Here is a 27,877-nt window from a genome sequence, read left to right on the forward strand (position 1 = left end):
GGGATGGTTAGTACAATATAATACTACTACTACTAATATATTTATATTTATATATTTTATATTAAATGTAATATTACTAATATATATTACAGTATAATGTTATAGTACAATGTAATATATAATATTAATATTGTGCTATGGTAATCTATATAAATAAAAATGTAATGTTCACTTGTGATACCATCAGAATTCAAAAACCACTGGGGGAATTGACACCAAATTTGGACACAAGACACCTAACAACCCAATGTATGTCCTCCACTCAAAAAATTGATTTTGTCATTTGGGAATTGTCGTTGCTGGGATTTATAGTTTACCTACAATCAAAGAGCATTCTGAACTCCACCAATGATGGAATTGGGCCAAACTTGCACACAGGGCTCCCATGACCAACAGAAAAAACTGAAAGGGTTTGGTGGACATTGACCTTGAGTTTGGGAGTTGTAGTTCACCTACATCCAGAGAGCACTGTGGACTCAAACAATGGCGGATCTGGACCAAACTTGGCACGAATATTTCATAAGCCCAAATATGAACACAGATGGAGTTTAAGGGAACTAGACCTTGACATCTGGGAGTTGTAGTTGCTGGGATTTATAGTTCACCTACAATCAAAGAGCATTCTGAACTCCACCAATGATGGAATTGACCCAAACAATGCATACAGGACTTCCATGACCAACATAACACACTGGAAGGGTTTGGTGGGCATTGACCTTGAGTTTGGGAGTTGTAGTTCACCTACATCCAGAGAGCACTGTGGACTCAAACAATGATGGATCTGGACCAAACTTGACACAAATATTCCATATGCCCAAATATGAACACAGATGGAGTTTGGAGGAAATAGACATTTGGGATTTGTAGTTACTGGGATTTATAGTTCACTACTATTAAAGAGCATTCTGAAACCCACAAACGATAGAAATGGGGCAATCTTCCCACACAGAACCCCCATGACCAACAAAAAATACTTAAGGCCATCCAGTCCAACTCTCTTCACCAGCGCAAGAAAATGTAATCAGAGCCCTCCTGACAAAGAGCCATCCAGCCATAAATATAGATAGATATGATTCACACACAGAGAGAAATATAGTATCATAGATTTGAAAGAGACTGTTAAAGAAGGATTATGATATGTTGCATATTCCAGAGTAGGCAAACCAGACACTCTCCACATCAACACTGACAAAGAAACAATAAGAAATACTGTTTATTCACAAGCATAAAGAAATTACATATATTAGAAACCAACACTTTCTCATTACTTTATTTTCCAGATCACCAGACTGGGCCACAGCAACGCGTGGCAGGGGACAGCTAGTATAATATATTGTATTTACTTTTAACTTGTAAGACGTTCTGAGTCCCCTTCGGGGTGAGAAGGACGGCATATAAATGTCGTATATAAATAAATATTACAATCCGTAGTAACCTACGGATGTGAGAGCTGGACTTAGGGAAGGCTGAGCGAAGGAAGATAGATGCTTTTGAGCTGTGGTGTTGGAGGAAAGTTCTGAGAGTGCCTTGGACTGCGAGAAGATCCAACCAGTCCATCCTCCAGGAAATAAAGCCCTACTGCTCATTGAAGGGAAGGATACTAGAGACAAAGTTGAAGTACTTTGGCCACATCATGAGGAGACAGCAAAGCCTGGAGAAGACAATTATGCTGGGGAAGGTAGAAGGTAAAAGGAAGAGGGGCACCAAGGGCAAGATGGATGGATGGCATCCTTGAAGTGACTGGACTGACCTTGAAGGAGCTGCGGGTGGTGACGGCCGACAGGGAGCTCTGGCGTGGGCTGGTCCATGAGGACACGAAGAGTCGGAGACGACTGAACGAATGAACAACAACAATTACAATGCAGTCTGAGCCCTGCCACATGCACAGTGGAGGACCCCCTTATAGCAACAGAAGGACATTTAATATAATACCAAGTTTTAAATTTTGTGTTTTTAAAATACATTTTCAACTGCACCCTTGGTTTGCTTCAGATACGATAAATACAATAAAATGTCTAGAATCTACTCTGGTTTGGTCTCTAGTTTTGGAAGCAGCCATGCCTGCCTTTTGAAAAATATCGAAACGAAGAACAGATGTGAAAGGGGGGTGTTGGCGGAAGCTTTGCCAATCGTGCCATGATCTCTTGTTTGCATACATTCTCAAAGTCTTTCCTTCTGTGTTGTGTTTTCCTTTATCGACGTTGACGACTTTGTAGTCAAGCAAGCAAAGACATGATTAGGGGAAAAAACTAATGTTGAAACAAAGCAGAGTTGCCAAATTGAATATGCAGACAGCCATGTTGTTTGTTTATCTCCCACCGTACATCATAAGATTCCCCATTTACAATAGGTACAACACCCCAGAGGGTTTGGACGAGCTGTTCACCAGCTTTGCTTTGGCTTGCTTTCTTGGCAAAGCTCTCCAAACACGACTGTGCCTCATTAAAATGCTCCTGAGTGTGGATCAGGGAGGGGGTTGCCACAAAGACAATGCTAATGACTTAGCATTATATGTTTTTTTTCTTCCCTTATCAGTGCTTACGGCAGTGCAAGCTTTGCGCAGCTGAACTCTTCCGTTTCTCTTTATAAGCTGCAAATTAATGTGTTGTTTCTCAGCTGTTAAACAGAAACTAAGTGGTCCGTCTTTCCCTTTTCCGAGCTGCTTGATGAGGCCTCACGCTGTGATTCTTACTGAGAGGTGCTGATCTTGACATTTGTCCCCTCTGGGTTGAAATGACATTGTTAAACTCACAACTGCATAATTGCCTTGAGCTTAACCTTGATCATGTCCCTGGATAAATCAAGAGGCTTGAAGCCAAACAGAAAAATATAAATGGCCAAACTGCTTTCACGTGATCGGAATAGCACGGATTTGTTTAGCACCTTTGCCTCCACTCCATGGTTTATCTTATTAGATTTTGCTCATATTACTCTGTGTCCTGGCCCAAATCACCGCAAAAGAAAGCTATCTATATTTAGAAACAAACAGAGCTATGCCATGCTAGTTATATGTGCTCAGGAGGTGGCACTGCCAGGGAGAGGGAAAATATTTCCAGGCTTTTGCAGATCAGGATGTCAAAATAATTGAAAAAAGAGAATTCAAAAACCTTCCAGCACTGCCTGCACTGAAGTGGAAATAACGGAGATTGACACAACACACTCACACTTTCTCTCTCTTTCTGCCCCCCCCCCTCACATATATATATATATATATATCTATATAAATAAAAATGCAATGTTCAGGTTGTTGTAGGTTTTTTCGGGCTATATGACCATAGTCTAGAGGCATTCACTCCTGACGTTTTGCCTGCATCTATGGCAAGCATCCTCAGAGGTAGCTTGCCATAGATGCAGGCGAAAAGTCAGGAGAGAATGCCTCTAGACCATGGCCATATAGCCCGAAAAAATCTACAACAACCCAATGATTCCGACAATGTAATGTTCATTTGTGGGATTAACATAAGTCAAAAACCACTGGACGAATTGCCACCAAATTTGGACACCAGACACACATCAGGCCAACGAGTGATCATCTCTCATAAAGACACTGAAAAACACAGCAGAAGAGACAAAAAAAGCCAAAAAATAAAAATACATTACAATGCATGCGCAAAACCACATATATATACACAAACACACATATATACACAAACACACACATACACACAAAGCACATATATACAGACTGGGCCACAGCAACGCATGGCAGGGGCCAGCTAGTGTGTGTGTGTGTGTGTATGTTCATTTGTGGGATTAACAGAACTCAAAAACCACTGGATGAATTGACACTGGGTGAATTGGACACAAGACACCTAACAACCCAATGTATGTCCTTCACTAAAAACAAATTGATTTTGTCATTTAGGAATTGTAGTCACTGGGATTTATAGTTCACCTACAATCAAATAACATTCTGAACCCCACCAACGATGGAATTGAACCAACCTTGGCACACAGCTCTCCCATGACCAACAGAAAATACTGGAAGGGTTTGGTGGGCAGTGTTCTTTGGATTTGGAGTTGTAGTTCACCTACATCCAGAGATCACTGTGGACTCAAGCAATGATGGATCTGGACCAAACTCTACAAGAATACGCAATATGCCCAAATGTGAACACTAGTGGAATTTGGGGAAAATAGAATCTTGACATTTGGGAGTTGTAGTTGCTGGGATTTATAGTTCACCTACAATCAAAAAGCATTCTGAACCCCACCAATGACAGAATCAGGGCAAACTTCCCACACAGAACCCCCATGACCAACAGAAAATACTTAAGGCCATCCAGTCCAACTCCCTTCACCAGGTCAAGAAAACGTCATCAAAGCCCTCCTGACAAAGAGCCATCCAGCCATAGATATAGATAGATATGATTCACACACAGAGAGAAATATAGTATCATAGATTTGAAAGGGCCCCCCTAAAGAAGAACAATGATATGTTGTATGTTCCAGAGTAGGCAAGCCAGACAATCTCACATCAACACTGAAAAAGAAACAACAAGAAATACTGTTTACTCACAAACATAAAGAAATTACATATATTTGTAGCCAACACTTTCTCGTTTCTTTATTTTCCAGATCATGAAACAGGGCCACAGCAACGCATGGCAGGGGACGGCTAGTATAAAGATAAAACCCGATCATAATATAAGGTTTACCCTTAAAAATGATAACTAAACAGGGATGTGTTGGCTAGAATCTTGTCACCTGTTTCATGCTAATAGTAATAATTGTTTGGACATCATGCAATACAATATCTCTGGGAAATTCCACAATCACAGTTCTGCAGGCGTAACCCATTCTACTCTGTTTACTTTTTACTCTTTTCATACTACTGCTGGCATGAATCCCATTGTTCCTGTGAGTTTCCCTCCTCATCTGTTACCAGCTTTCACTTCATTCACGCAGGATTTTCTTCCAAATAATCTGTCACCGTATCTCAATGTCTTAAAAGCAAGACTAAAGCCAAACTTAGATTAAACAAAGATTAGTGCAGACGCAGACTGCAGCCAGGAAATCAGAAGACGCTTACTTCTTGGGAGGACAGCAATGACCAATCTTGATAAAATAGTGAAGAGTAGAGACATCACACTGGCAACGAAGATCCGCATAGTCAAAGCAATGGTATTTCCCGGAAGGCTGGATAATGGAGAAAGGCAGGGAGTTTCAGAAAAACATCTATTTTTGCTTCATTGACTATTCTAAAGCCTTTGACTGTGTGGATCATAATAAACTGTGGCAAGTTCTTGGTGGGATGGGCATCCCAAGCCACCTTGTCTCTCTCCTGAGGAATCTGTACAAGGACCAAGTAGCAACAGTAAGAACTGACCATGGAACAACAGACTGGTTCAAGATTGGGAAAGGCGTACGGCAAGGCTGCATACTCTCACCCAACCTTTTTAACTTGTATGCAGAACACATCATGCGATGTGCGGGGCTTGATGAATGCAAGGTTGGGGTGAAAATTGCTGGAAGAAATATTAACAACCTCAGATATGCAGATGACACCACTCTGATGGCCGAAAGCAAGGAGGAGCTGAGGAGCCTTCTAATCAAGGTGAAAGAAGAAAGCGCAAAAGCTGCGTTGCAGCTAAACATAAAAAAAAACAAGATTATGGCAACTGGAAAATAGAGGGAGAAAACGTGGAGGCCGTGACAGACTTTGTATTTCTAGGCTCAAAGATTACTGCAGATGCAGACTGTGGCCAGGAAATCAGAAGACGCTTACTTCTTGGGAGGAGAGCAATGTCCAGTCTCGATAAAATAATAAAGAGTAGAGACATCAGACTGGCAACAAAGACCCGCCTAGTCAAAGCCATGGTATTCCCTGTAGTCACCTACGGATATGAGAGCTGGACCTTAGGGAAGGCTGAGCGAAGGAAGATCGATGCTTTTGAGCTGTGGTGTTGGAGGAAAGAGCTGAGAGTGCCTTGGACTGCGAGAAGATCCAACCAGTCCATCCTCCAGGAAATAAAGCCTGACTGCTCACTGGAGGGAAGGATACTAGAGACAAAGTTGAAGTCCTTTGGCCACATCATGAGGAGACAGCAAAGCCTAGAGAAGACAATTATGCTGGGGAAAGTGGAAGGCAAAAGGAAGAGGGGCCGACCAAGGGCAAGATGGATGGATGGCATCCTTGAAGTGACTAGACTGACCCTGAAGGAGCTGGGGGTGGTGACGGCCGACAGGGAGCTCTGGCGTGGACTGGTCTATGAAGTCACAAAGAGTCGGAGACGACTGAACGAATGAACAACAACAACAACAACAATCTAGAGATGTGAGAGCTGGGACTATAAGGAAGATTGAGCGAAGGAAGATAGATACTTTTGAACTGTGGTGTTGGAGGAAAGTTTTGAGAGTGCCTTGGACCACAAGAAGATCCAACCAGTCCATACTTCAGAAAATAAAACCCGACTGGTCATTGAAGGGAAAGATAGTAGAGTCCAAGATGAAGTACTTTGGCCACATCATGAGAAGAAAGGAAAGCTTAGAGAAGACAATTATGCTGGGAAATGGAAGGAAAAAGGAAGAGGGGCCGACCAAGGGCAAGATGGATGGATGGTATCCTTGAAGTGACTGGATTGACCTTGAAGGAGCTGGGGGTGGCCACAGCCAACAGGGAGCTCTGACGTGGGCTGGTCCATGAGGTCACGAAGAGTTGGAAACGACTGAACGAATGAACAACAACAATCCAAAATGTTAGAGAAGGATTATTTTGCTAAAAAAATTGAACAAAAAACTGATGTGTGCTTTCGTTATTATTATTCGACACAATCTCTATATGCATAACAACCCCATTTTATTTGTGGGGACGAGGGTTCATAAAAAGTCCTGCATTTTTCTCCACAAAACAATTTCTTAACACCACAGAAAACTGTAGAATACTGTTTTTCCTGCAGCCAAGAAAAAACTTGTATGCAAGAGTCAGAGATTTATATTCCTCCAGCTGCCAAAAGCTCATTACATTCAAGCTGCATCATGAGTTCAAGAAAAAAACAACACATTATTTGGAATGAAAAATGTTTAAAAAATGAGAAAGAGGCAGGGATAGGAGTAAAGACTGAAAACCAGTTCAGCAAGCCCACACCCATAAAGCACAGACTAGATCAAACCCTGGCATAACTAAAGCCCATTCGTTCCATCTAATGTACTCTGTATATCTTGAAAAAAGCAAAGTAATGGCATGGTGGGCATGCAGAGTTGCACACATGTGGTTAAACGTGTCTCTTCTTGCATCTGCTAGGTTACAAGCAACCTGATTAGATAAATCAGGCAATATTGGGAAGCTTGTTAAATGTTTATCTGCCTGAAAGCAGAGTCTTGAAATATACAAGCTCACTTTCTATGGCAGGAGAACATCTCCTGGAGCTTTCTTTGCATATACTAGGCCTGAATGAGCAGCTCCGTGAATTAGGAGTGGAGGTAAAAACAGTGTGGCTGCTTTTGGGCAATTCATAAGTAGAGGGATAGCTATGGGGTGGGAATCACGTGGCCTTCCAGAGACTACACAGGTGTAGCACTCTAATTCCACTTTAACTCCCAAGGCTGCATCATGTGGATTTCTGAGGTTTCTAGTTTCTTGCAGCTGAGAATTTGAAAAGCTCTCCTTCAAAAAAACCTTCCCAAAAACAAAAAACCATTCCACAGGATGCTGCCAAAGTGATTAAAGTGGAATTACAACATATAACACACGTAGGGAAAAGTAGGGAACTTTATTCGATAATAAAAATCCCAACACTGCTTCACCAAAATTATAACGTTCACACCATCAGCTACGAACACCACAAGCACCACCTAAAAATATATGTGAACAAAGGAACGAACGCTGCTGTTCACCCAAACATATAAAGCTGTCAAAAGGAAGAGCGAGTATGGTTGCTGAACCAACTGTATAGTTAAATATATCTTTATTTTATTATTGAAAATAGATCCCACTGGTTATATAACAAAATCAGGGGAGATTAGACCAGAGAAGGGGGTGAGACGCTTGGTATTTTTAAAAAGGTAGGAACTGGGGAACACTAGAACTGAGAGACTTAAATTGCTTCTTCAAATGAGTTCCGCTGCCACCATTCTAATAATAATCAGACTGAGGTAATATTGAGAGTTTGTTCTGTGAACACACACTGTGCCACTATAGTTTCTTAGAGGCTGCTGTGAAGCTGTTTTTAGAAATACTTTGACCACGAAGGTATTCACACTGAGGCTGGTATAAGTTGATAAAAAATAACAAGAACATTTATTGAACAGGCTTGAAATATTCAGGTACAAATGATTAATGGTTTCAGTAAAATACTGGCATAAAAATCTTGTGGTTGCGTTTGAGTAAATATCTTAAAAACTTCTGGGTTACAAGTCTTCAAAGTTCCACCACAGAAAATTACTTCAGGAAATGGATCTCTGAAAGTAACTCCCAAAAATGCCCCTTAGGAATCTAGCCAAAAATACCCTGAACTAGACTTCCTTAGGAATTGAACAGACCACTAAGGGGGTACTGCTCCTCCACAGTATTCTAGCTATTTACTCAATAGCTACTCTGAATACTTCACAAAAGACTGACACAAACTTCTTCTCCAAACCCAAACTCGCTCCCACTAACACCAACTCTTCTTCTCTCTAACAGCTTCAAAACCTAACTGACTAACTGGGACCTCAAGCCTCAGTTTAAAAGACACTTTTTTCCTCTAGACCAGGCATGGGGAACCTTCGGCTCTCCAGGTGTGGTGGACTTCAACTCCCACAATTCCTTGAGGCTCGGCATTTGCCCCAAAGGCTTACCTTGGCCCAAGGAATTGTGGGAGTTGAAGTCCACCACACCTGGAGAGCCGAAGGTTCCTGACCCCTGCTCTAGACACTTAGGCTCCACCCCCATCTTCCCAGCCAATCCTAGCCTTCTGATTTTCCCTCTAAGATTTGAACATGCCCTCTCAAGGCAAACCCAACTAAAATGGCTTCTCCCTGTCTCCCTTTTCTAAAATGGATGCTGTGGTTTCACCCGGCCCACTCCCTTAGGCTTCAGGCAGCCAGCTAAGGTAAGGGATTTATTACACAACACTCATACTCTCCAACATTCCACAGATAAAAGTCATGGACTTCATCCCATGGGATAAGTAAAGCATTTGGAATCATTGTTTTTGAAATTTTGAAATTAAACGGATATTTTTCCTACCCCTATTACACGTTTTTCCTCTTTCCGCTTTCTTTCCGCTTTCCATGGGAGACATATTTCTCCTCCCACTGTGTCTCCTCTCCGGTTTTTTTTTCTTTCGATATTACAATTGCTCTTTTATCAGTAGAGATAGTTCTCAATTCAAAAGGTAAGTCTATTTATTTTACTTTTCAAAAGAGATATAAATTACCGTTTCTTCCACCTCGGTCCCAAAACTGTAATGGTGGAAGACAGGAATCAATGTTGCCCATTTTGGCTCCTCCCTCCAAGATGATGTCATTGTTATGTTTACAAGCAGACAAGGGGTAATTCCCATCACACGTTACATTGGGCATTTCTGCATATCTCTACGCAGGGAATTGGAAAATAGTTGATTGCAAATTGACTTAGGAAGCGTAGGAAGAAAACTACATAGCGAAATACCTGGAATCTATGGTACAAGCTTGCATCGTGTGATAGCCTCCACCGGTAGCCATTTCTTAAATGTGTAAAATACGGTTCTGGCCCAGCTTAATTGTCCGAACGTATCTCCCCCTACGTCCCACCTCGAAATTTATGATCTTCCGGGGAGGTTCTGCTCTCGATCCCACCTTTGTTGCAAATGCACTTGGTGGGGAGGAGGGACAGGGCCTTCTCGGCAGTGGCCCCTTGTCTGTGGAACTCGCTCCCCAGTGAAATTAGGTCAGTGGCTTCCCTCCTTTCCTTCAGGAAAAAGTTGAAGATGTGGCTTTGGGGCCATGCATTTGGATAGCAGGCTGACAATAGAAAAAGATGATAATGCTATGGAAAAAGGACTACAGACAAGCTTCTGATTAAGTTGTTGAACGCGGACTTGACATGCCAACTAATTCAATTTGTACTATCTTAAATGGTTTTTAATCTAATTTTAATGTTTTAACTTATTATGTAACTGTTGCTTATTTGTTGTTTATGTAGGGCATTGAATTGTTGCCAGCTGTAAGCCACCCTGAGTCCCCCTTCGGGGGTAGAGAAGGGGGAAATAATAATAACAATAACAACAATAATAAAATAGCTGATTTCATTTCGTGTGATAAAATCCCAGGATATGTAAACATCAGGTTGTAGTCAAGATAACAATACTCAGTTCTTGTGGGTTATTTCGGGCTATATGGCCATGTTCTAGAGGCATTTCTAGGAGAAATGCCTCTAGAACATGGCCATATAGTCCGAAAAAACCCACAAGAACTGAGTGATTCCAGCCATGAAAGCCTTCGACAAGATAACAATAGTTTCTTAATGAGAAAGAACACACAAGCTAGGAAAACAGCAATTTGCTTTTGCCTGAACCTACTTGGAGGCAAGATTTGCCCACCTCCACTATACATACTGTAAATCCCAGCAACTACAACTCCCAAATGACAAAATCAATTTTTTTGAGTGAAGGACATACATTGGGATGTTAAGTGTATGCTGTCCAAATTTAGTGTCAATTCGTCCAGTGGTTTTTGAGTTCTGTTAATCCCACAAACGAACATTACATTTTTATTTATATAGATGGTCCTTGTTAATAATATCAGAGTGGTTATTTTCTCTCATCAGAATAATAATGCTTTTAAGACTTTCAAAGAAAAAAGGTGTCTATTCTTTACAAAAACCTATTTTCATTTCTGAAAGACTGGAGAGAGAGATTTCTCTGAAACTGGTCCTAAAACGGCAAGGAATTAACCATCTAAATAGATGCTGTCAAGTGCCATAACTGTACGTTTAGTCTCAGTGACATTTAAAATTAAGTAACACATGCAGGCTAACAAAACTGGCGACCCACAAAATTGGATACAATTTACCGCTCATCTATTGTGACCTTCCAAGTATTTGATTTCGTAGTTCCAGGAAAGCAGCGAAATCAGGAGGTTTTATCAAGCGGCAGTAAATTACCATGCATGCCTTAGAGGGTTGCATTCGATGAGTCACATGTTTTGGCTCATGGCATTGTAGCTCAATGTTATTCATGTTTCAAACGTTTACATTTCATAAAACTGATTGCATTCTCGTGCATGATAATACTCTTCTTTGTCCCAGAGTTAGGCCTTCCATCTAGAAAAATAAATGTTATCTCCAAACAGAGGATCCAGTCTACCAAATGTCCATTATTTTAAAAGTGTAATTGCTGAGCAACTTCCATGGATTTTAAATCTATCAATAAAATGATAGATTTCTTCTCCCCAGTGCAATATGTACTTTTCCTGTACAAAATTGGATTTGAAACTCATAATTGGTTAATGTGTTCTTACCATTATGGTAGGAAAAAAGTGTTATTTCATGAAGAAACACAGTGCCTATTATCCCCATATTAATGGTATTCTATTAATTGTATTTAAACCACTGAACCTCCGGTGGCGCAGTGGGTTAAACCCCTGTGCTGGCAGGACTGAAGACCGACAGGTCGCAGGTTCGAATCCGGGGAGAGGCGGATGAGCTCCCTCTATCAGCTCCAGCTCCTTGTGTGGGGACATGAGAGAAGCCTCCCACAAGGATGATAAAATAACATCAAATCATCCGGGCATCCCCTGGGCAACGTCCTTCCAGACGGCCAATTCTCTCACACCAGAGGCAACTTGCAGTTTCTCAAGTCACTCCTGACATGACAAAAAAAATTGTATTCTATGTGATTAAAACAAAAATTCAGAATTATCCATTCTTAAAAACTACCGGAAAACCTAGCCTTCATGAGAGTGCTTTTTGATTCAGGTCAAGGCAAGAATGCAAGCTAAGCTAGTGAAAGGAAGCATAGAAATGTCATGAATGACTTTTCAATGCCTTTAAAGCATAGGTTCTTTTTATTGCAATTTCCAGTGTGGGAGGGTATATCAGATTACAGAAAAACATTTAGACATACAGACATACAGATTCTATGCAACTATATGGGTGTACAACAACTTACATTGGACGAACTAACAGACAAAGGGGTTGAACGGGACTCAGCGAATGCCTTGGTGGATAATGCTGCTCTTGGTACTGCTGTCCTTTTCCTTTTTCCATGTTGGGTCGAGCTCAAAGCTCATTTTCAGTCAGCATTCACACCACATGTACACACATACATCCTTAGGCATTCAAATATTACCATATCATTTTCTCCATCCTTGGAGAAGCACCTGTTAGGCCAGATCCTGCTTCCCTGCAGCCTTGCAATGCATAGTTCCATAACGCCAAAACTTCAAAACACTGAAATGCCAAAACTTCTTTCCCTAAGAACAATGCCAAGGACCAGATCTGTTTTCCAAACAGCAGAACCTGACGCCCTGCACAAAATCTATGACTCCAAAAGCGCACTTCTTCCTCTTCCCTTGAAAAAGAAGGCCAAAGTGACCAGACTGCTCCCATGCAAATCTGCCACTCTCCATAGGTACACTAGCTCTCTCCTTCCCATGGAGCAGAGCATAGCGGGTGAACCAGACTCCTCAGGTCTGCCACACTTTGAGCATTATTAGACCGAGTCCTTTATAGGAATATTCTGTTGATGTAGTCCCAAAGTTGTAAATTAATGATAGACGTCTTCCATCCTGGCTCCATGTCAGTTTCCTGGCCAGATGTTCATCTTCTTGATTGGTGTTGACAAACACAAGACTTGTGTTGACTTCCTTCTTAACATTCTGTTATCACTGTCCCAATTCTTATCAGAGTTTACTTTTCAGCTCTTATTAGCAACTTTTAATTACAGTCCAGCAAGCAGGTATTTGGTCATTGCAGGCCTTAATATTTTACTGGTGCTCGAAAATTATTAACTGCATCCATACATCCTTCCATTCTTCCTATCATTCCCACACATATTAATTTTATATTTATCAAATCTGCAATGATATTTTAATGACAGAAAAGCTAGTAAGCTACTGTATTTGCCTCCTTTGCCATTCACCTTCCTGTGCTAAAGGTAAATTATCCCCTTCTAAATTTTAAAATAGAACATAATTGTGAATCCAAGCCTTTCATCTTAAGGACACCTACTAGAATTTCTTTGGATAAGCACACTTCGGTTTGCATCTAATTGTTTTATTATCAGATGTGAATTAAGAAATACACTGAATGTATGAACTCTGAGCTTGATAGACTATTTTATGAATCTCAGTGCATTGTTCTGTGTCAGTGTTGGAATAACAATGATAATTGGGACTTGGATAAGCTATCTGCACAAAAAGTACCTATTTCATGTAAGTATGGTTGTCCTTGACTTCAGGATTGCAATCCTATCATCATTAGGTAAAGGTAAAGGTTTTTCTAAGCCAAAGAGATGGCGTTTTCCATAGACACCTTCAAGGTCTTGTGGCCGGCATGACTGCATGGAGCGCCTTTACCTTTCCACCGGAGCAGTACCTATTGATCTACTCACATTTGCCTGCTTTCGAACTGCTAGGTTGACAGAAGCTGGGGCTGACAGTGGAAGCTCACGCCGCTCCACGGATTCAAACCTTTTGGTCAACAAGCTTAGTAGCTCAGTGGTTTAACCCACTGCACCATCGGGGGCTCCCATATCATCATTAGAAGCCTTTAAAATATTGCTTTTCAAGAGTAGGACTTGACCCTAAAATGACAAAGGGATGTTGTTTGGGGAAAGTTGTATGCTTTCCAATGGTAGTAGAGCCGGCTTGGACCTTTCAGTCAAAGGACCAATGTAGTAGTAGTAGTATTAGTAATAATAACAATAACAATAACTACAACAACAACAACAACAACAACAAAATTTATTACCTTCTCCCTGTAGCTCGAGACAGGATACAACATCATTAAAACAAGAGATAAAACACTATTAAAAGTCATAATACAAAATACAAAGAGTTAAAACACAAGTTAAAATCCACTAATGAAATGCATATTAAAATTCACAACTTAAAATACCTTTTTCTGCCCTCCAAGATGGAGGGAAATGGAGTTCCAGCCTAGAAACACTCTGGTTATAGCAGGGTAAGAGAGAGTTATCGCAGGGAAAGAGTATGCTTATATGTATTTCAATTCACTAGACCTGAAGTGATAAAGATGTGTAGTATATCATTCACAGTGATATAATTGGGGACAGACTCTTGTAATAGTATCAGCTCTCTTTTAACTATCACAGAGAGGTCCTCCCTAGGTTTTGACAGTGAAATCTCAGGGCAGACCTGGCAACACGTAGAACATATTTTTGAATAAATATCCACAAGATCTAGCTGTTAATGTTTCATGCATTTAATTGTGTACATAAAAGTACAGGAGACTAGAATATCCAAGGGGAATTATGACTGTGGGTCAGACATGTAGCGGGGGGGGGGGGGCTCGGGGGACTTCAGCCCCTCCCCCCCCAATTCTCATGGTGGTTCGCGAAAAGGCCTTACTGGTGCATTATTTAAACTGTTATGTTTATTCATATCATGATCTGATCACCCTACTCAATATATCCCATATGCATGGGGGTATTGGGGTAATGATACAAAAGGTTTGCTAGGATAGACCCTCTTTCACTCAGACTCAGCTCCCCCCCCCCCGAAACCCCCCCTGAAAAGAAATTCAGCCCCCCCCCCCCCCCCCGAAACGAAATCCTGGCTACGGGCCTGCTGTGGGTTTATACCTAAGAAAACCCTATGAAGAAAACCCTATAAAAACCCTATGAATTTCACCAGGTTACAATAATAATAATAATAACAACAACAACTCTGCAAGGAAGCAGAAGAAACAATAGATCACATCCTCAGTTGCTGCAAGAAAATTGCGCAGACAGACTACAAGCAGAGGCATAACACCGTTGCTCAGATGATTCATTGGAACTTGTGCCACAAATACCATCTGCCTGCGACAAGATCACAAGCCTGAAAAAGTTACAGAGAATGAACACGTCAAGCTTCTCTGGGACTTCCGGATTCAGACAGGGTTTTGGAGCACAATACTCCCGACCTCACAATCGTGTTAAAAAACTAAGTATGGATTGTCGATATTGCAATCCCAGGTGACAGCAGGATTGAAGAGAAACAACTGAAAAGCTGACACTATATGAGGATTTAAAGATCGAACTGCAAAGACTCTGGCACAAGCCAGTCAAGGTGGTGATCGGCACATGGGGTGCAGTGCCTGAAGACTTTGGCCTGCACTTAAACACAATCGGCGCTGACAAAATTATCATCTGCCAGCTGCAAAAGGCCACCTTACTGGGATCTGCACGCATTATTCGCCAATACATCACACAGTCCTAGACACTTGGGAAGTGTCCGACGTGTGATCCAGTACAACAGCCAGCAGAGTGTCTGCTGTGGACTCATCTTGTGGTGTTTCAAATAATAATAATAATAATAATAATAATTATTATTATTATTATTATTATTATTACTATACTGACACAAAAACACAGTATGTCACAGCAAATGAGATCTATATATAGCACCGAGATTGTGGCGCAGCTGGCTGAGTGTCAGCTGCATTAAGATCACTATGACCAAAAGGTCATGAGTTCGAAGCCAACCCAGGTTGGAGTGGGTTTCCAACCAATTGTGTAGCCTATTGTCGACCTTTGAAACCCGAAAGACAGTTGCATCTGTCAAGTAGGAAAATTAGGTACCACCTTAAAAGTGTGGAGAAGCTAAATTAACTAATTTATGAGGCCATAAAAAAGACTCCAGCAAAGCACTCCAGCAAAAAAGCATGCGGGGAATGCGGAAGTACTTCATCAGTGTCGCAGATGGATGATGAAAGCGACAGCTTCCCTGCCGGCCAGAAAAAGTTAAATAGACTCTGTGTATGTCTGTATATGTTGCATGTCAAAATTGGCATTGAATGTTTGCCATATATGTGTACATTGTAATCCGCCCTGAGTCAACCTGCGAGGTGAGAAGGGCAGAATATAAAAGCTGCAAATAAATAAATACATAAATAAATAAATGCTGGATTTCGTATCACAAAATCACAAGTCGAACACTTCCCAAGTGTATTATTATTATTATTATTATTATTATTATTATTATTATTAAGAGAGACTGTGAGAGCCGTTCAGCAGTGGAACTCTCTGCCCCGGAGTGTGGTGGAGGCTCCTTCTTTGGAAGCTTTTAAACAGAGGCTGGATGGCCATCTGTCAGGGGTGATTTGAATGCAATATTCCTGCTTCTTGGCAGGGGGTTGGACTGGATGGCCCATGAGGTCTCTTCCAACTCTTTGATTCCATGATTCTATTATTATTATTATTATTATTATTATTATTATTATTATTATTATTATTATTTTTCTTACCCATCTCTCCCCATGGGTTGAGGCGGGTTACAATTAAAACATATAAGTTGACAGTCAACTTGAAGGCACATACATACACACAGAGGCGGCCCTAGGTAATTTCAACGGTAAGCAAACAGTATTTTGGCGCCCTCCCCCCACAAGCAATCACTGATATATAGTTTCTGTTCATCGTGGGAGTTCTGTGTGCCATATTTGGTTCAATTCCATCATTGGTGGAGTTCAGAATGCTCTTTGATTGCAGGTGAACTATACATCCCAGTAACTACAACTCGCTTATGTCGCTCATGTGCTGGCGTTGGCCTTTAAAGCCCTAAACGGTTCCGGCCCAAGCTACCTATCTGACCGCATCTCTGCCTATGAACCCACCAGGACTTTGAGATCTTCCGGGGAGACCCTGCTCTCGATCCCGCCTGCTTCTCAAGCTCGGCTGGCGGGGACGAGAGATAGGGCCTTCTCGGTGGTGGCTCCTCGGCTGTGGAACGCCCTTCCTACGGACATTAGACTAGCACCATCTCTAATGGTATTCCGCAAAAAGGTGAAGACCTGGATGTTTGTGCAGGCGTTTGAGTAATTTAGTGCAATCTGGTAATGGAACATAGGAATGAACAATGGACGACGAACCTGGACTACGCTTGGATGATGAGAAGATTGGGTACGGTTATTTTTTGTAATAATTGTGCATTGTAATTGCTTATTGGTAATTTATGGATAATGTGTTAAGTCAACTGTTATATGTTGTATGGAACCACTGCTGTTTCTACTGTTTTTACTGTTTGTGAACCGCTGTGAATCGCCTTCGGGCTTGAGATACAGCGGTATATAAGCAAAGTAAATAAATACTGCAAATGCTTACTGTGCGTAATGGGTTGAGCCGCTCCTGCATACACATAACTGTAAATGTTAACTTTTAAACAACATGTTAAGCCGAGAAGTCAGCTTGCAATTGCTTAAGAATGTGTTCATCAAAGTTACAAAACTGTTCAGGATACGTGTTGTTAGTCCATCCTATTTCCTTTTCTGCAAGAAGTGCTAAAGAGACAGCTATTTTTCATTCATTTTGCTTCCTATTCTGTCTTTCCCAGCAAACAAAAAAAATGTAGTTTTTAAACATTCTGTTTTGATTTCCGATGCAGCCCTTTTACACGCCTATGGAAGCTTTGCCAGATGTCCGTAGAGAAGGGCAAGGAGTGGCTTTTCAGTGTTACAGAACGTTTTTCCAGGCAAGTGCCAAAACTAACAACAACAGTCCAACATGTGCTTCTGGAAATTCACAGGTGGGAAGCCTGCCAAGAAAGAAAAGCAAGCAAGAAAGGACATCAGCTATGTTCCAGTTGACAAGACAGACCTTTAGGCAAGACCTTGGCCGCCATACAAAATACTACAGTTGCGGGCAAAGAGGGGGAAAAACAGATGTAAAGAGTCTGCACAATTATGATTCAACATTTAAAACAATATTAATAGGATTTGTAACAAAATGTTGCCACGGTGGGTGCTTATCCGTGACTCTTTCAAGATAGTCTATTATTTCCCCCCTCTGTTCACTATCTATATATATATAAATGCTCTGTGCATAATGAGTGCCTTAAAAACAAAAGAACCAATGAACGCAATCACACCAAATTTGGCAACAAAACGTCTCACAACACAAGGAGTGACCATCACTCAAAAAATTATGATTTTGTCATTTGGGAGTTGTAGTTGCTGGGATTTATAGTTCACCTACAATCGAAGAGCATTCTGAACTCCATCAACGATGGAATTGAACCAAGGTTCTTGTAGGTTTTTTTCGGGCTATAGGGCCATGTTCTAGAGGCATTTCTCCTGACGTTTCGCCTGCATCTATGGCAAGCATCCTCAGAGGTAGTGAGGTCTGTTGGAAATAGGAAAATGGGTTTATATATCTGTGGAATGACTGGGGTGGGGCAAAGAGCTCTCTGCTGAAGCTAGGTGTGAATGTTTCAGCTGGCCACCTTCATTAGCATTTGAAGGCTTGGCTGAGCCTGGGAAAATGTTCTGTTGAGAGGTGTTAAGATGTGCCTGGTTGTTTCCTCTCTGCTGTTTTGCTGTAGTAATTTTAGAGTTTTTTTTAATACTGGTAGCCAGATTTCAGCCATGAAAGCCCGACAATGAATTGAACCAAATTTGGCACACAGAACTCCCTTGACCAACAGAAAATACTGGAAGGGTTTGGTGGGCATTGACCTTGAGTTTGGGAGTTGTAGTTCACCTACATCCAGAGAGCACTGTGGACTCAAACAATGATGGATCTGGACCAAACTTGGCACAAGCGCTTAATACACCCAAATATGAAGACAGATGGAGTTTGGGGGAAACAGGCCTTGACATTTGAGAGTTGTAGTCACTGGGATTCACAGTTCACCTAATCAAAGAGCATTCTGAACCCCATGAACGACAGAATCGGGGCAAACTTCCCACACAGAACCCACATGACCAACAGAAAATACTTAAGGCCATCCAATCCAACTCCCTTCATTAAGGCAAGAAAGCGTAATCAAAGCCCTCCTGACAAAGAGCCATCCAGTCATAGATATATATTTAGATAGATAGATATGATTCACACACCCACAGATATAGTATCATAGATTTGAAAGAGACCCTTAAAGAAAGACAATGATATGTTACGTATTCCAGGGGTGGGCAAACCAGACACTCTCCACATCAACACTGACAAAGAAACAAGAAGTACTGTTTACCCGCAAGCATAAAGAAATTACATATATTAGAAACCAACACTTTCTCATTACTTTATTTTCCAGATCAACAGACTGGGCCACAGCAACGCGTGGCATGGGACAGCTAGTTATTTATAGTTTGCCTATTGTTTGACCACTGAGCATACTCAGTCCTCATTGAGCTGCTTCCAGGTCCCTTTCACTTTAACATTTTCCCCTAAAAGTTTTTTTCCCCCACTTCTGCAAGCTATGGGATTTTCTCAATTAGAGTCCCAGCTCTCAACCTCCTTCATATGTGTGTGGTGAAGAGGTGCAATTTTGGTTTGATAAAAATAAGCACTTGGATAATAAGTTGAGTCTTAATAAAAACTATTGGAGGGAGGAACATATGACCTAATCAGGCAGACCAAAGTGGCGCAGTGAATTAAACCCCTGTACCAACAGGACAGGTCGCAGGTTCGAATCTGGGGAGAGGCATATGAGCTCCCTCTATCAGCTCCAGCTCCTCATGCAGGGACATGAGAGAAGCCTCCCACAAGAATGATAAAAACATCAAATCATCCAGGCGTTCCTGGGCAACGTCCTTGCAGACGGCCAATTCTCTCACACCAGAAGCAACCTGCAATTTCCCAAGTCGCTCCTGACACAACAAAAAAAAATCAGGCAGACAAACCCCCTCCCCGCCTCATTTTACTGTCAATCACTGTCATAACAGGTTGTCATAACTGCCATCTGATGATGCAGCCATAGTTCCGGCCATCGTTCCTACCCCCCCCCCCCCCCCCCGGTCATAGAACTACAGATCTATTTTTTATTTTGGTTAATCTGTGACCACCAAGAGATATTGTGAAATTAGCAAAAATAGCAATTATTTTGTCTCCAAATGACATGTGACAGTCCATGATAGTCTCCATCCCATTTCAACGCCTGGCATGATGAAGAGGGGCGTTCCAATGGGTGGTCCTTACAGCAATGAGTTGTCATCCCTGTTTATAGAAATGCATGGTTACTCCTTTGCAAATTTATTGTCAAAGGCTTCCATGGCTGGGATCACTGGGTTGTTGTAGGTTTTTCGGGCTATATGGCCATGTTCTAGAAGCATTTCCCTCCTGACGTTTTGCCTGCATCTATGGCAGGCATCCTCAGAGGTTGTGAGGTTTTTAATTGCTTTTAATGAAAATTATTTAATGCAGCTGTTTATTTTAACTTATTGTACAATGTTTAGTATTGTCTTTTGTTTAAAATTTTTATGGTTCTCTGTTTATATAGGCATTGAATGTTTGCCTGTTACTATGTTGGAAGCCACCCTGAGTCCCCATGGAGAGATAGGGCAGGATACAAATAAATTTATTATTATTACTAGCGGTCCCCTGCCACGCGTTGCTGTGACCCAGTCTGGTGATCTGGAAAATAAAGTAATGAGAAAGTGTTGATTTCTAATATATGTGATGCTTGTGGGTAAACAGTATTTCTTGCTGTTTCTTTGTCAGTGTTGATGTGGAGATTGTGGAGATTGTCTAGTTTGCCTGCTCTGGAACATGCAACATATACTTGTCCTTCTTTAGGGGTCCCTTTCAAATCTATGATACTATATCTGTATGTGTGTGACTCATATATATCTATCTATATCTGTGGTTGGATGGCTCTTTGTCAGGAGGGCTTTGATTATGTTTTCTTGCCCTGGTGAAGGGAGGTGAACTGGATGGCCTTTAGGCAGCATTTCTCAACATGGGGGTCGGGACCCCTGGGGGAAGGTCATGAGAGGGTGTCAGAAGGGTTGCCAAAGACCACCAGAAAATACAGTATTTTCTGTTGATTGTGGGGGGGTCTTTGTAGGAAGTTTGGCCCAATGTTATTGTTGGTGGGGTTCAGAATGCTCTTTGATTATAGGTGAACTATAAATCCCAGCAACTACAACTCCCAAATGTCAAGGTCTATTTTCCCCAAACTCCACCAGTATTCACATTTGAGCATATTGAGTATTTGTGCCGAATTTGGTCGAGATCCATCACTGTTTGAGTCTATAGTGCTCTCTGGATGTAGGAGAACTACAACTCCCAAACTCAAGGTCAATGCCCACCAAACTCTTCCAGTATTTTCTGTTGGTCATGGGAATTCTGTGTGGCAAGATTGATTCAATTCCATCATTGTTAGGGTTCAGAATGCTCTTTGATTGTAGGTGAACTGTGAATCCCAGCAACTACAAATCCCAAGTGACAAAATCAATTTTTTGAGTGATGGTCACTCCTTGGGTTAGCAGGTGTCTTGTGGCCAAATTTGGTGGCAACCCGTCCAGTGGTTTTTGAGTTCTGTTAATCCCACAAACGAACATTACATTTTTATTTATATAGGTTATTATTATTATTATTATTATTATTATTATTAGTGGTAGTATTAAGTTATTGTTGATGCCATTTTGCTTTTGTCGTCTCTCCTTTTCCAATTACAGAGTTAGTTTGTTGGTAAATATTCCAAAACATTTAACCCACTGATGCCTCAATTAATGTAATTCTATTGGTATCTATTTTATCTTTGAAATTTACTTGTAGTCCTGCATTTCCCATTCTTGGCTTATATTCAAGTCAATAAGATTTCCCAGTTTTGATTTTTTTTTGTTTGTTTGTTTTTTTTGGTGGTAAAATTAGGTGCCTCAGCTTATATTCGTGCCGGCTTATACTCGAGTATATACAATAAGCTTATCAAACATTTAATGCAGAATTGCTTTAGTGATATTGACTGTGCCATTCCATACTTACTTACTTCTTAGGCGATCCCTCGTTGGACGAGTAAGATGGTCTTCCATTATGGATTTCCTTGTGGGTCCGTAGGTGGCTGTGGAGCCCTATTCTTGCTCTGCATCTTCTTCCGCAGTGAGGGCATTGGTTTCCAGGTGGAAGGCGTTCCCGGTCGGGGTTGGCTTGACGCGCCTTCCTCCTGGCACGTTTCTCTCTTTCACCCTCCACTCGTGCCTCCTCGAATTCTGCAGCACTGCTGGTCACAGCTGTCCTCCAGCTGGAGCGCTCAAGGGCCAGGGCTTCCCAGTTCTCAGTGTCTATGCCAGAGTTTTTAAGGTTGGCTTTCAGCCCATCTTTAAATCTCTTTTCCTGTCCACCAACGTTCCGTTTTCCGTTCTTAAGTTCGGAGTAGAGCAACTGCCTTGGGAGACGGTGGTCAGGCATCCGGACAACGTGGCCGGCCCAGCGGAGTTGATGTTGGAGGACCATCGCTTCAATGCTGGTGGTCTTTGCTTCTTCCAGCACACTGACGTTTGTCCGCTTGTCTTCCCAGGAGATTTGCAGGATTTTCCGGAGGCAGCGCTGATGGAATCGTTCCAGGAGTTGCATATGACGTCTGTAGACTGTCCACGTCTCACAGGCATATAGCAGGGTTGGGAGGACAATGGCTTTATAGACAAGCACCTTGGTCTCCCTACGGATGTCCCGGTCCTCAAACACTCTTTGCTTCATTCTGGAAAATGCTGCACTTGCAGAGCTCAGGCGGTGTTGTATTTCGGCGTCGATGTTGACTTTGGTGGAGAGGTGGCTGCCAAGGTAGCGGAAATGGTCCACATTTTCTAATGTGACACCATTAAGCTGTATTACTGGCATTGGAGAGGGATTGGCTGGCGACTGCTGGAACAGCACCTTGGTTTTCTCAATGTTCAGTGACAGGCCGAGCTTCTCGTATGCTTCTGCGAAGGTGTTTAGAGTGGCTTGTAGATCTTCTTCTGAATGCGCACAGACGACATTGTCATCAGCATACTGGAGTTCTATAACAGATGTTGTTGTAACCTTGGTTTTGGCTTTCAGTCTGCTGAGGTTGAATAGCTTGCCATCTGTCCGATAGATTATTTCCACTCCGGTGGGAAGCTTCCCATCAACAAGGTGAAGTATCATAGCGATGAAGATGGAGAATAGAGTTGGGGCGATAACACATCCCTGTTTGACACCGGATTCCACTTTAAATGGGTCACTTTGGGAGCCACTGCTGTCCAAGACTGTTGCCATCATGTCATCATGGAGGAGCCGCAGGATGTTCACAAATTTGTTAGGGCACCCGATTTTGTGGAGGATGGTCCAGAGAGCGCTGCGATTCACTGTGTCAAATGCCTTTGCAAGGTCGATGAATGCCATGTACAGGGGTTGGTTTTGTTCCCTGCATTTTTCTTGGAGTTGTCGTGCAGTGAAGATCATGTCCACGGTTCCTCTGGAGGGGCGGAAGCCGTTCTGGGATTCTGGGAGGGTGTCTTCTGAGAGGGGCAGAAGGCGGTTTGCAAGGATTCTTGCGAGGATTTTCCCAGCGGAGGTTAGAAGGGAGATACCTCGATAGTTTCCGCAGTCTGTTCTTTCCCCTTTTTTGAAGAGGGTGATGATGGTGGCATCCTTGAAATCTGCTGGGATTTTCTCGGTCACCCACACTTTTTCTATGAGCTGGTGGAGTTGGTGTGTTAGCTCAGGTCCTCCCTCTTTAAAGATTTCAGCAGGGATCCCATCTGGTCCACTGGCTTTGTTATTCTTCTGTTGGTTGATGGCATTGCTGACTTCCTCCAAACTAGGCAGTGCTGCAAGCTCATCCCTGGTTTGTTGTTGTGGGATTTGTGAGAGGACCTCGTTGGCCACATTGGAGCTGCGGTTCAGGAGGCTTTGGTAGTGTTCTTTCCAACGTAGTGCAATTGAGTTTTGGTCCTTCAGGAGTTTGGTTCCATCTGATGAGCGTAGAGGCTGTATGCCATGGTTTCTTGGTCCATAGATGACCTTTGTGGCTTTGAAGAATCCCTGAGCATTATGGGTATCTGCCAGGTGTTGGATTTCTTCGGCCTTCTTTGTCCACCAGATGTTCTTGAGTTCTCTTGTCCTTCTTTGGACCTCAGCTTTTGCACTAGCATAGATCTTTTTCTTAGCAGCACAGTTGATGTCTCTCTGCCATGCTTGGAAGGCTTTCCTTTTCTTGTCAATTAGCTGTTGGATCTCGATGTCATTTTCATCAAACCAGTCTTGATGTTTCTTGGCTTGGTATCCAATAGTTTCTTCGCAGGCTTGGATGATGGAGGTCTTCAGTTTGTTCCAATGTTCCTCAACATTTTCGGGGTGTTCTGTGGGTAGATGGTCCTTGAGTGCTGTTTGGAGATGGGCTCGCCTGGAGGGCTCCTGAAGGGCTTGGGTGTTCATTTTGCGCCTTGTCTTCCTTCCTTGGAGTCTGCGCTTGGGGGCGATCTTGATAGCCATCGAGGATCGAATTAGCCTGTGGTCAGTCCAGCAGTCGTCAGCACCTATCATGGCTCTTGTGAGGAGCACGTCACGGCGGTCTCTGGCGCGTGTGATTACATAGTCTAAGAGGTGCCAATGCTTTGACCGGGGGTGCTTCCATGATGTCTTGAACTTGTTTTTCTGGCGGAAGAGCGTGTTGGTGATGACAAGGTTGTGCTCCGCACATTTGGTGAGAAGCAGGATGCCATTTGAGTTGCTGTTTCCAACCCCGTCTTTTCCTATGGTGCCTGGCCACAGGTCGAAGTCTCGCCCGACTCTTGCATTGAAGTCCCCCAGGAGAATGATTTTGTCCTCCTTAGGTATCCCCGATAGGACGGTGTCCAGCTGACAGTAGAATTTCTCCTTGATGTCTTCATCAGCGTCTAGTGTTGGTGCATAGGCACTTATGATGGTTGCCCGTTGGTTTTTGGCAAGATCAACTCGGAGGGTGGAGAGACGTTCGTTGATACCAGTGGGCGCTTCGGACAGATGTTTCATCAGATCATTTCTTATAGCGAAGCCAACTCCGTGCATTCTTTGGTCTTCTTTGGGCAGTCCCTTCCAGAAGAAGGTGTAGCCTCCTTTTTCTTCTTTCAGCTGTCCCTCTCCTGCTCTCCGGGTCTCCTGAAGGGCTGCTATGTCGATGTTGAAGCGTCCCAGCTCCCTTGCAATGATGGCAGTTCTGCGTTCGGGGCGTTCACTGCCACTGTTGTCCATCAGAGTCCGTACGTTCCACGTACCGAAGTTCATTTTTCTTTTTTGGCCGCAGGGTGGTGACCCCACTGGACGCGGCAGTCCAGTCAGGGATGAGTGAGGCAGACTATGTTTGGGGCACCTTTTCTAGCCCCCTCCCCATGTGGGGTGAGCAGAGTGGGTCCTCAATAGGGCTGCTCAGTCGTGGATACAGCTGCCGAACTACTCAACTGCCTCGGACCTTGAGGTAGAACGACTGAGTCCGTACCCACCGCCCATGTGCCAGTCTGTGACTAGGGGCTTCCAGATTTCACAGTCCTGCCCCCGTCGCCACTCGCTGATCGCCATGGGACTTTGGTTGGTTGGTTTTTATTTTCTGTGGAAGACGCCTGTGCGTGGATTTTTTTAATGTGTGGAGGTCAGTGCACAACTGATCAACACACAGACTTCACAGAGTGAGGTTCCACTGGTGATGTAGTTTAACACAATGACCGTGGCTTCTCAGTCTGTTGCAGCCTTCTTCCGCCTTCGCAGCCGTTGTAACATGTGCCATGTTATCCTCCGCCTGCTCCGCCGTTGAGGTCTTTGGGTCTTCGGACTGTGCTTGGTCTGGGACCTCCCCCGCAGCCACTCCTGGGAGTGCACGACTCCAGTTGTTGTGCCTACAGGTTCATCGGAACACGCAAGCCCCCTCACCACGACAAGGTGACAGTCCATCGAGGGGGGCCATTCCATACCTGTCTACTCTATCTAATCAGTCTCATTGCTTTCAGTGTTGCTCATTCCTAGGGAACTATGAATAGGACTGAAATCTTAACCTCTAATATATCTAGAAACTATATATTAAACCTTGATGAGAAGCTTGATTCTCCCTCTTCCATTCTGAAAATGGTACTATGGAGAAGGATGATTAATATTTCTTTCTCGCGGGGAATAAGGTGATTTGTGTCCTCATTATGTCCATATGACACAGCTCAGGATTATAAATCCTTGTAAGAAATGTTGCCCCTTCACACTGCATACTAAAGCAAAAAATTAATAGAAGGCATCTTAATGCACATACCAAATATTAAATGAGATTCTTTTGAACACGACCAAAATTTTTGCTTATCAGAATCAGAACAGTTGTGTGTGTATATTTACATTTTACTGAAATACTATCGAGAAGTTAATCTTCACAAAGAACTCTACAGGCTTTCTAAAACCACCAGAACCTACTGTTTACTATGCACATATTACACCATCCTTTATTGGCCATGATGTTATCTTGATCAAAAGCATGTTTTAATGTGTTGGTTCAAATGCTAGCAATTTACTTCTGTTTGAAAGAGTAGGTTCACGACGTCCCCTGTTTTTGGCATCATAACATCCTGTCATATTATGTTTTTACATATCATCAATACATGACTTTTATGGCTGTTACAGTGTTATTAGTCACTGCCCTTCAGACCTTTGCTTTGGAGGTATAGACACCAGGTAGGGACAAAATGACAGCATTATCCTCCAAATAAGGGTTCTGCCACTCAAATTACATTTTACTTCAGTTTCCAAATTTCTAGCATTCCAATAGTGTAAAACTTTATCTGAGCGTTCAGAAATTTATTTATTTATTTACTGTATTTGTATACCGCCTTTCTCAGCCCATAGGCGACTCAAGGCGGTTAACAGGGCAAAATTAAATGCTTACAATGTCATAAATATAATTTAAAACATAACATATAATAAAAACTAAACAAATCAATAAAATATACATTCCATTTTCCTGTGTCATGTGTCGTCGCGCCTGGGGGCTATAACTCTTAGTGAAAGAGGCATGGACGTGACATCTTTTCCCTAGGGGATTGTTTCTTGCCCTCCTTTAGGAAAACTGGAACTCCCAAAGACCAAAACACTGTAGATAATTCAAAATAAGTTTAATTGTTCACAAAGAGTTATCCCTTTAAGGCAATAAGCTGGAAGTGTCAAAGGGGTAAAGGAAAATATACATTACAGTCTCTGGTTGTCTTGGGTCCAAGGAGTTTTGAAGCTGAGAAGCTTTTCCAGGTCCCTCTTTCTCAATGGCTGTGAATATCGGAATAATCACAACCCCAATTGCAATGGCCTATATTTTGAAGGCACAAAGGCTTCCTCTGGTGCCAAAGAACAGGTTTGAAGGTGCTTGAGACTTCTCAACGTCGTCCAGGTTGATCTGAACATGAAGCATAAGTCTCAAGGGTAAGAACCTCAGAATTGGTGCTGAGAGGTAACTTAATCAAGGGCTTCAGAGCCAAGTCTCTCTCTCACGTCCATCTGATAGAAAGTTTGATGGTGGAATGGAAAAGGATACACTGTTCTACTCTCCAGGAAGAGGTGGGATCAACCAATTGAGCAGGAGGAGCAATTCAACATTGATTGACAGCTATAAATAACCAATCAATCCAAATATACATTTACAGGGTAAAAAGGCAAAATCAGACATGATACAACAGTTCAAATCCTGCAACTTACAGTTCTACATATAGGTGGCACCACTTGCGCCGTCACAGTGTCAGTTACTCTGCATTTGCAAATGCTTGTTCAAAAAGCCACATCTTGACTTTTTTCCGGAATGTTAAAAGGGAGGTGGCCGATCTAATATCTATAGGGAGGGCATTCCACAGCCGAGGGGCCACCACCTAGAAGACTCTGTCTCTTGTCTCCGCCAAACATATTTGCGACAAAGGCGGTAACGAGAACAGGGCCTCCCCAGATGATATTAAGGTCCTAGATGGTTCTTTCTGGCTTCCTGGCATGCAAATAAAAGGAACATGCAGGGTGACCAAGGAAAAACAAAGTGCAAATACAAGATTTCCAGGTGTGAACCATTTTCAATGTCCCATTTTCTTCAATGT

General features: G+C 42.5%; 1 protein-coding gene across 1 annotated transcript in view; it reads left to right on the plus strand.

Annotated features, from left to right (window-relative positions):
* Window positions 1-27,877, plus strand: part of SYPL1 (synaptophysin like 1) — a 49,741-nt gene that overhangs the window by 1,865 nt on the left and 19,999 nt on the right. The window contains exon 2 of the mRNA XM_067468482.1: window positions 25,676-25,712. Within this exon, the coding sequence (XP_067324583.1) occupies window positions 25,676-25,712 (37 nt within the window). The remainder of the gene's footprint in view (window positions 1-25,675; window positions 25,713-27,877) is intronic.

This window comes from Anolis sagrei, chromosome 5 (genome assembly GCF_037176765.1).
Source record: "Anolis sagrei isolate rAnoSag1 chromosome 5, rAnoSag1.mat, whole genome shotgun sequence".
Taxonomy (NCBI): domain Eukaryota; kingdom Metazoa; phylum Chordata; class Lepidosauria; order Squamata; family Dactyloidae; genus Anolis; species Anolis sagrei.